Genomic DNA, 11,001 nt, shown 5'->3' on the forward strand with positions numbered 1-11,001 from the left:
GGGTACAATTTTCTTTCCAGTCTAAAGTAGTAAGATAATTCCTGATTCATATTAGCTATTTTAGGGCATTGCATTGAAAGCTAATGTTGAGGCAGTTCTGCGTTCTGACTTCATAAATCCATCTCTGTCTCAGTGCTTTCCAAACCAAAATAATGTCTCGAGTGAGCAAAGCTTGTGTTTGTCAGCAGTGGCAACCTTCCACCTAACTGCATTCAAAATAAATAAAATAATTAAAATACATTTGGCCGTGTTATTATTTAACAAGACAATGCAGAGAATGCTATAATAATAGCTTTCTCTTTTCATTATGCAGTTGCCCATGAATCTTTGTATCAGCTGTATGTTATTATATCTTACCAGAAAAGATTTTATATTATTCTGTGGATAAAGTTACTGCCTAGTATTTGGCCAAGAATTAATTCCTGCTCCCCAGGGCAGTACCTCAATATCCAGTATCCTAATACCTAGCTCCTAGTGGGTACCCTCTTATGGACAAAAAATACTCAGATCTGTCAGTGAACTCACTGCTGTAACATCCCTGCTGTCATCAGGCAGTTCAATATAAAACAAGTTTAAATCAAAATCTTGTACTACTAAGTCCAATGTCTTAGGAAAAAAATGCATGGAAGCCATTCTAAAATAGCCGTCTTTATCAACTATACCTGTCGTCCTGTCCAAAGCAGATAAGAAGCTTCCTTGACAAGACTCCCATTGCAGTACAGCATGGAGACAGGCATTAATGAGATTTTGGTGTTCAATTCTTTGTTGACTGAACTCTAGACGATTATTATTATTATTATTATTATTATTATTATTATTATTATTATTATTATTATTTGGAGGGTTAATGTTATGGTAATTCATCCGTAGTTTCCCAGATCATTTCTGAACTATACTGGCAGAGTGCCAGTCTTTTGGTATTTTCCAATTTTCTGCATTTCCTGTGTACAAAGAAAATATAACCATATGAAATCTCTGTTGTCTAGCAGGTCACAAATTTTCTGTTGCTACATAGCTTTTCTTTGCCTGGCAAAGTGATATCATATACTGAGCACTTCCTTACTTCATACAGGAGTTTCACTGTTAAGATGTCAGCATCTGTTATTATTGGGAAAAAAAAAAACAGAAATGCTCCATAAATGGCTACCTGTTAGAATCCACAGTAAAATATTTTTTTCTCCTGTATGTATAAAATAAATGTTTTGAGAACAGTCTACTCTACTCTTTAGTAAAATTAAATGTGATAAAAATGGCATACGCACCTACAGTGATATGTATGAAATGATGTATATCTATAACCATCTTTAATTATAATTTTTATCTATAATCATTCAATGTGACTCTGAATCAATAATGTCTATGCAACAGCTGTATCTTTCTAGTACAGTGCTGCTCCTCCTCTCTTCCCCCCTACAGCTTCATGAAAGAAATTACAAACATTAACATAAGAAAATCCTCAACTTATCCTACTCTTTAGGTTCCTAGAAGAAGGCTACAGTCATATATGTTCAATATCAGATATTTACATTACAGATGTGTTTAACACCACCACAGGTTGTTTTTCTTATGTGAAATTTAAATTTTCAATATTTTTAGATCATAAAACAGCCATGTATTTTTATCACTCATGTATTGCAAACATCATGGAGTCCATCATTTCTAAACAAAGGAGTTTGCTTTATGTTAGTGTATAACTTAATGGATTGAGAAGCTGCATATGTGAAACTTTACAATGTCTGAAAGTATTTTGTTCAAAAACCTAGGTATGAGATATTTAAACAGACTGTACTTTCCTTTGATGCTTACTGATTTAATGCAAATCAGAGCACAGTTCTCAGTTCTTTTGTTGTCAAAAAAAAAAAAAAAAAAAAAGTCTGGTATTTGTCTGTTGTTTCCTTTTTATTTTTTTATTTTTTTATTTTTTTTAACAGGTGATTATCCAGCTCCTCGGGCTGTTCTGACTGGTCATGACCATGAAGTTGTCTGTGTGTCAGTCTGTGCGGAGCTGGGACTTGTCATCAGTGGTGCTAAAGGTCAGAAATACTTTTATGATTTAAGACATAATATTTTTAGAGCCTTTCTTCATGGTACTTTTTGGTCTTCCTTCAAGCAAGATATACTTTAATTTTCCAAAGTCTCTTCTACCAAGATGTTCTGTAATTCTGGGGGAATCTGCAGCTGCTTCCTCTGAGCATTATTACTGTCTGTCTGGACTTCAGATGCTTAGACACAAATTAAGTTGATTGCTCTTTCCAAGCACCACTACTACTATCCACAGATTTGGAAGAATTATATAATAATCGGTAACTATCTTATTTTGAAGAAAATTCATGATAGAGACCTGGATTTAGGGTAGGGCCACCTCCAAATTCTCCAACCTGATCTTTAATTAAAGGGCAGTTTGTGTGACTGACTTGAGTCTCCTTGGCAAGGGAAGCAGAGACAATTTCCTTGTTTTGGAATCCATAGACCAGCATTTCACACAGCAGATTTTTTTTAGTGGATAGGTTTCCAAATAATCAGGAGTTTACAGGTTTGTTATTAAACTACTTCCATTAAAATTTTTGAGCCATCTGTTCACATGCTGCTCGTTATTTATTTATAGAATCCAGAGTATCCAATAGTTACTAATATAAATTTTCAAATTACCTTTACAAACCTGAAGCAGTCTTCTCTAGAACTCTGATCATCCATGTAAATAAAGCACTCACATAAATGAGTGTTTTCTTAATCTTTCCTTATTCTATTTCTCACTTGTTCTGCCCAACTTCTTCTTTTCCCTTTAATTCCCCATTCACTTTTCTTCCCCCACTTCTCTTTCTCGTTTAGGTTATTTTCTTATTTTGGCAAACTTCGTGTCTTTTGCTGTCATTCTTTCTTCTTTGGCTCCCTCTTCTCTAGCATGTAGCTCTTACTGTCCTTTGAGCTATGTTATCTCTTCTCCTTTCTTATTTCCCTTTTTTTTTTTACACTAACCTTACCATTCCTTAAAGTTGTCTTCCTTGTATCTCCTCCTACTTCATTTCCACTCCACTCCTATATCCTTATCCAGTCATTTGCTTTCTCAGTTCACAGTGATATCTATTTTATATTTTATTTATAGTATCATAGAATCATAGAAAAATTTAGGTTGGAAGGACCTTAAAGATCATCTAGTTCCCTGTCATGGGCAGGGACACGTCCCACCAGACCAGCTTGCCCAAAGCCCCATCCAGCCTGGCCTTGAACACCTCCAGGGATGGGGCATCCACAGCTTCTGTGGGTAACCTGCTCCAGGGCCTCACCACCCTCTTTTTAAAAAATTTCTTCCCAATGTCTAATGCAAACCTACCCTCTTTTAATTTAAAGCTACTCCCCCTTGTTCTATCACTACTCCCTCTGACAAAGAGCTCCTCACCAGCTTTCCTGTAGGTACTGGAAGGTACTGGAAGGCTGCTCTAAGGTCTCCCTGGTGCCTTCTCTTCTTCAGGCTGAACTACCCCAATTCTCTCAGACTCTCTTCATAGGAGAGAAGCTCCATAAATCCCTCTGAATGTCCTTGAATTCCTTTTTAGAAAGGTTGCTGCTTCTGAGAGTAGGAAGGACATGATACTTGTCCTGTCCCCTTTTGCTCACGGCTAAGCTCCTAGGTTATCATCTTTTATACTGACTCAGAACTCCCCTTTTTTTTTCAAAGCTGAGTATAAAACTTTTAGTAAAGACATTTTTAACAGGAAATGCAAATGGGTCATTAACTTTGGTAATGACTTACTACATAGCAGTGGTAGGCGAAGTCAGGACACTTATAAATAAAATTCATGGTGAATATGAACCGAGTTTCGTTTTGCAGCACTGCTATTTCTTTATCTTCTTAGGCAGCCTTATATGATTTTACTGCCAAAGTACCCTTTTCAACTATCTTGTAAATTTCCTCTTATCAAAATAGCTGGATGTGTACTCAGTTATCTTCTGCTTCATTAAGTAATATATTTTAAAGGTAAAGGCTGCAAGGGGACCAAAGATTTTTTATGTCAAATCCAGAATGTATTTGTAATGGATCCACGGAGATGGAGACCTACCCTGTCAGATCCTGTCCCCTGAGTTACTCTTCCCATGTCCTTCCTTTACAAACTCTATCCCATATAAATAAAATCCTTTACATATACATAAAAAAGCCTATACATATACATAAAGCCTTTTTTCCCTCCCTGTTGCACCTCCATCACACCTACAGCCCTCCAGACAACCTGCACTGAGGCAGGGAGACCACACAAATGGAACTCCTCTCAGAAAATTCTGTGACTCAGGTCAATGTTTGCATGTTCTTACCCAATAAAAAGAGTGGTCGCTCAATAGATTCCGTCTTTATCCCAGAATCCTAAATCTGAAGATGCCTTTTAGTGCCTTTTAGTGCCTATGACCAATCAGCTGAGCCAAGGTAGTGGCAGCTTTGTCAGTGCACTTAAACATGAAGTTATTACATTTTTATTTTTGAAACTCTAACATGGTAATTATTTTAAAAGTAGAGGCATTACTGGCATTTCAGTATTATTATGATAAAATAAATCAATTCCATTGCATTTTTATCCTGAAAACCCAGTCAGACTTGGAGTCTCTCTACATAAAGCTTGTTGCAAATACAAATAAGAATGTGCACTGGAGAGCTCACAGACAAGTTCAGTGATGCTGTGATTTGTTCTACCTGGCCAAACCCAGCTGCAGTGTGATCTTCAGAGAAGTTACAATGGCTTAACATGAGGTGGCTGAGTCTGCCAGTATGAATTTATTTTCAGGGTCATAAACCAATTGTACAAGGAAGAGATTATTATGCTGTCCAGGAGTATCTTGTGATTCGTAAAAGAAAATATTTAGTATTTACCATGACTTATTACATTTACCACAGAAGAGACTATTTTTCTCAGTAGGATTACAGATCTCATTTTCAAAAGAACATTCCCATAGATCTTGAAACGGAGATATCATAGTGTTGCATCTTAAAACATACCTCATAGATCTCATAGCTGTGTTTTTCTTTCATCAGTAATAATAATAATAATCAGACATTAAAATCTCATATTAAAATCTCTCTGGAGTAAATGCAGTTATAGCATGGTCTTACAGTCCCAATATCATAGTTACTCTGTTGGCTGTCAGATGACACTCATTGTTAAAGCAATTCAAGACTGAAATCTATGCATGTAATACATTCACTGGGGGAGAGGACCTATAGGAACTGCCATTGACTATAGGAGAAATTTGCAGTGATATGATTACATGCCCTCTGGGAGTTGCTCCTAGTCAGTGATAGGGCCCCATCTGTTTAATGTGAATGGGCAGGCTAAGGAGAATTCATGTTCTTGGAGGAAAGCACTAAGACCAAGGCCTCTGAATGCTTGGAAAAAGGAAAATATATTTTAGAGGTAGATCAATGATAACTACTACCAGTTTAAGGAAATAATGAACTAACACTATTAGGCATTTTTTATCTATTTTTTCATCCACTAGCTCTTGCATTGTCCTTTCTGTTGTCTATTTTAAATTATTTAGGCTAGAATTGCATCTTCTCATATCTATGCAGGACTAATATAAATGTGTATTATGTGTTGCCTCTGTGCACAGAGTATATAGTTTGTATAAACAGCAAAAGCATGATATATTATGTTTTCATATGCAGAAGGTCCTTGTCTGGTACATACAATTACTGGAGATTTGCTGAGAGCCCTGGAAGGAACAGAAAACTGCTTGTATCCTCGCTTAATTTCAGTATCCAGTGAAGGTCACTGCATCATCTACTATGAACGAGGACGGTTCAGCAATTTCAGCATTAATGGCAAACTCTTAGCTCAGATGGAGATCAATGATTCAACCAGGGTAAATCTAAATGCAAACAAGTATTTGTTGTGTCTTGCCTTTACTTATTAAAACAAATTGAATTTATCTGCAGTGTATTTTAAAGGAAATCGTACATGTTAAGTTGCCACCTCCTAGTTAAGTTATATTCAAACGCAAATCCTCTCATCTCCATCTCCAAATGCAAAAGTGCACTTGAGCTTTTTCAGATAAATAAGAACAAATTGTTTATGGTCCCATACAATACATGGAACTTTTGTTTGAAATCAAATTTCAGTGGGAAATATACCTTTAAAACAAAATACTCTGGAATGAGTCCATTCTTCATTTATTAGCCAAGACAGGAATTCATGCCTTCAGGGCTCTGCTCTGTCAAGAGCACTTGAAGCAACATTAGGAATGCAGATTGCTGCTGTGCTTTAGGTGTTAGTGATGGCACTGAGTTTTGTAGGACAGAGAAATGTTATGTCCTCAATTTAAGTCTTGGTGTATACACTGGAAGAGTTTTGTGGTTATATATCATATTTAAAACCACATAGTTTTTTATTTAAAATTTAGTGATCCAAAACTTGTACTTTAATTGCTTTTATTTGAGAGAAAGAAGAGTGGAAGTCTTTCTCTTCAACTTTAAAGTGAACAGAGAACAAAAAATTCCCATAAGTTGATAATATATTAGTGGCACTGATCATTTTCCATAAAAGCTGACTGCATACATGGGTTTTGTCTTATTCTTCTGAAGGCCATTCTCCTGAGCAGTGATGGGCAGAACCTGGTGACAGGAGGAGACAATGGTGTGGTAGAAGTATGGCAGGCCTGTGACTTCAAGCAGCTCTATATCTACCCTGGCTGTGATGCTGGCATAAGAGCGATGGATCTGTCTCATGATCAGAGGTGAGTTTGTCATTAATATTTGTATGTAAATAGCAAAAAAGAACCACTACCCAGGTCATGATCTGTTTGATTTGTTTTAATCAGCATGATGTCTGATCCTTGAGTCTCACAATGTAGGTGCTTAACTTTAAGGTGAGGTCTTATATCACTGAAGTTAGTAAGCCAGAGAATCAGCTACCAAAAGTACTAGTAAAATTACATTAACTTAAGAGCATGCAAGCAGCCAGACTGGATCAGACTGCAGTAGTACCTATTAATAAACACTTTTTAAAATAAAAAAAAAATACAAAATTTATGTCTTACTTCTGATTTTCAGCAATGTAGAGCTTGAGAGCTTCTTGAGGTTTGCACCTAAACTATAACGTGCAGTATTATCAGTGGATCTATCCACCAGAATGGGTGGATAGATCCTTTCCTTTTGACTTTCTCTGAGCAATGGAGATGCAGGGTACAGACCTAGATATGTACAGTGATTGCTGTGGCACTAGAATGCACAGTGCAAATGTAAATATATGTGACCCCAACACTTGGACTACTATTGTAATGTGATTATAATATAAACCTATATGTTGCATTTATGCAGGACTATGAGTGCATTCACTGTTTACATCATGCATGAGTCTTGTATTTCTTATTAATATACAAAATGCTGCAAAGAACTCACGGGATGTTAGAAAAATCATACAACATTCGCTAAAGTTTTTCTTACACTTTTCAGCATTCCTATCTATGTATCCATTTTTTAAAGCAATAAAAGCACCTATAAATTAAATATGCACCTAATTTATTCATATCTGAGTAAATAATGAGAAAAAATATTTTTGTCTCAAACAGTTTAATCAAAACTAAATTACTGGAAAAGGTCTATTTGCTTCTGGAGCTTTGCCAATTTATGCAGTATTTGCCAGTTTTCATACAGTACTGTGCTGTGTTCTAAGATATTTATTTACACTGTGAAAATTTTCTGGTAGCCCATTTTCTCTATCCCTGATTGTAATATTAGGTTGGGAAGCCCCAGCTGTGTGAAGTGCTTTAAGTACCTGCTTAGCTTTGGTTGCTTAATTAAGCAGAGAATGGATTTTGTATGGTGTGATAGAAGTGGAGATAGATATCTAATCCAATTTTAGAACTCAGCTACCAGAATTGGAGTGTTGATGATAACTGGAAAATCACCTCAACCATTGCCACCAGAACATAAATATAGGGGTAAATTTCCATATGAAGCTTTTTAGGAGTACCAGGGTGTGATCAGCTTACAGAAAGCAATGATAATAAGCTCCCATAGTAACCAGAGGAGATTTACTCACTACAGACTGTGAAGTCAAAAGGACAACTTAGTACACCTTAGTACATGCTCAGTGACCTGTGGAGAGTAGGTCTCAGGCTATTTTGAGGGTATTGATTAGGGCCCTAATTCAGTTGCCTCCCCATAGCCACTTAGTACTTTCTGTTTGAGATACTTCAGAGGTCTGAGGTACACATAAGGGGTGGCACATACGACCTAGTGAAAACCCACCCACACCCTTCCAAGGGAGGCAGCTAGAGACAATGCAAGACAAAGAACATATAAAATGGTCCTGTGCTTTTATCTCTGCAAAGGTGAATGGAAGGAGCTGTGTTCGTTATGGTTGACCATAAAATGAGAATACGGGAACTGGTTTCATGTATAGATATTTAAGTTTAGTGTCTCTGTGGCAAACTGAGCACACCCATGAGTTTAACTTTCATACAGTATTGCTAAAGAGACTTGTTCTTGTAGCTTTTTTACTGTTTATGCAAGCCATGATTAGGTAAAAGAGGATTAACACAAACGTCTTTCCTATCTTTTTCAGAACTCTGATTACTGGCATGGCTTCTGGCAGCATCGTAGCTTTTAATATAGATTTTAACCGGTGGCATTATGAACATCAGAACAGATACTGAAGCAGAATGAAGAACTGAAAGCCCAGGTAAAGCTGAGAGCACAAGTGCTGCAATGAAAGGTGTAGTCTCTGGTGGAAAACCACGTCTGCATTGACCTCCGTTGTACATTCCATTACACCCAGCAATAGCTGTACATTGTAGTCAGCAACCATTTTACTTTGTGTGTTTTTTCACAACTGAACACCAGCTGCTGAAAAGCAAGCTTGTATCATGTAAATTATATGAATTAGGAGATGTTTTGGTAATTATTTCATATATCTTTGTTTATTGAGAAAAGGTAGTAGGATGCGCCACAAGAGACTTTTGCAAATTCTGAGGAACCTTGTGTCCAGTTGTTTCAATGTTTAGGCTATGAACCTAACATGCATCCCATTTCCAGCCTCTTTTCAAGCTGAGATTAAAAAAAAAAAAATACGTTTGATACTTTGTACATCAGATGCACATCTTAACTTTAAAGGGATACTTTTGTAAAAGTAAAACCTTGTATAAAGAACAAAACTGTTTCTTAATTTTATTGTGGAGTTACAACTTGCATGTACTTTAAACCTGATGTCTTGAAGGAACAGGTGCATTCACACAAATCAAACTGGAAATCTGCCTAAGGGTACAGCTTGTGTTAAAGGGTTGAATTTGGGTGCAAACAGTAATTTTGACATTTTCACCAACACATGTTTTTCACTTTTTGAATCTAAACTTTACCCCTTTTAAGTGGAGTTCTGCTCATAAAGCATTTGGATAAAAAGCCATCATTTGCCATATTTATACTTTATACAATAGAAATTAAATTCCTCCCTTTTAAATTCAAAGACTAGATAGAAAGGGAGCAAAGAGTGTAAGTTCAGTTTAATGCTTTGTAATGCTTAATTATTCCCAATACAGACAAAGTGCTATACTTCTGGATTATTAGCATTTGGCATACAAACCATTGGGCCAGAGAGCCTCAAATAATTTTTTTCCCTCATTTTTCCTCTGAGCAGCTTGGTTTATTCAACAGCCTTAGCTTCATTGTGGAGGTGACTGAAGTTATTCTTTTGGGTTCTTCTGAAAATCTCACCTGAAGCCACTCAGACTAAGGCACTTCATGTTTTACAATACTGCAATGATAATTATCGGAATAATTTTCTGCACATTGTACTGATCAAATTACACACCCAGGGGTATATACACTTTAATTCATGTTTCTTCTTTGTATATTTGGTGACTGTATTGTCATAGATGTACATATTGTGTCGGTAGGGCTATGAGGCATGTAACAGGAATGTAATTTTCTCAGAATTTACACTCATTTGCAGTCATTTATTTAAAAAGATAATGGATTCTTTGTATTGGCACTTTGCACCAGAAACATATCATTATTTATTGATGTGATTACTTATTTGTTCTCCACCTTGTATTAGTAAGTTTAGCACTGAATTTCCCTCTTCATTGTTGTTTGTATTTATAAGATTCGGAAATCATGGGGATCAGTGTAATGATTAAGTTATTCATCACCAGTCTGTAAGCAATATCTTGAGTTCGTAGCTTAGAATTGGGAGACTATTGAACATCTGGAAGACAAGTTCATTTCATCTTGAGATCATGGTGAAATATTTTGGATATATAAATTCCTTAAGCTATTGTAACCATGTTTTATTGCAAAGATGTAAAATATGCCAGATGTGTGTGAGTTGGAAATCAAAAAGAAAAATAAAATATGCAAAGAATTCAGTGATAGTTTTTCATTTCAATGAATTTTTCATCAAATAGTTCACATTATCATTAGGAGCAAGCAATTATTTTAAGAAATCCTCTCTTACAGACAATGTATATGCCAAAAATTATGTATGCTGGGTGGTTGTATTTCCTGGGGTGTCAAGAAATAAAAGAGAGGTTACAGAGTGTGTTTTGCAACTCATTTGATTTCCAGTACATGAAGAGAAACTACTGAAGATACTTTGATCAGCAGAAGAATCCTTGTGAACAGGCAATAAACTTTTATAATACACCTCACAGAAAGCAAAGATCTGTTGATAGTCATTTTGGGTATCTCTCAATATCTGATAAGACAGAACTAATTTCTTCTTGTTTTAGGCATTGAAAGTTAGGTATCTACACTCCTGCACAGCAGAACAAAATGGGTGGAATAAATCACCTTCTGAAAATGCTGAGGTCCCTACAAAGTTATAGTAAGTAACTGTAGATAGATAGATATATAATATCAAATCATATAATTATTAAGGTTGAAAGAGACCATCGAGATCATCCAGCCCAACCATAACCCTACTACTAATATCACTCCATAAAACCACGTCCCTAAGCACCAGGTCCAACCTTTCCTTAAACACCCCCAGGGACAGTGACTCTGTCACCTTCCTGGGC

General features: G+C 36.2%; 1 protein-coding gene across 13 annotated transcripts in view; it reads left to right on the forward strand.

The window, feature by feature from the left end:
• NBEA (neurobeachin) overlaps positions 1-10,350 on the forward strand; it is a 509,325-nt gene extending 498,975 nt beyond the window's left edge. For all 13 annotated transcript variants that reach the window (XM_068672960.1, XM_068672963.1, XM_068672981.1 and 10 more), the window contains 4 exons: positions 1,932-2,033; positions 5,654-5,850; positions 6,569-6,720; positions 8,553-10,350. In XM_068672960.1, coding sequence (XP_068529061.1) covers positions 1,932-2,033; positions 5,654-5,850; positions 6,569-6,720; positions 8,553-8,643 — 542 coding nt within the window. In that variant the 3' untranslated portion in view covers positions 8,644-10,350. The remainder of the gene's footprint in view (positions 1-1,931; positions 2,034-5,653; positions 5,851-6,568; positions 6,721-8,552) is intronic.
• The last annotated feature ends 651 nt before the right edge of the window (positions 10,351-11,001 follow it).

This window comes from Anas acuta, chromosome 1, assembly GCF_963932015.1.
Source record: "Anas acuta chromosome 1, bAnaAcu1.1, whole genome shotgun sequence".
NCBI lineage: Eukaryota > Metazoa > Chordata > Aves > Anseriformes > Anatidae > Anas > Anas acuta.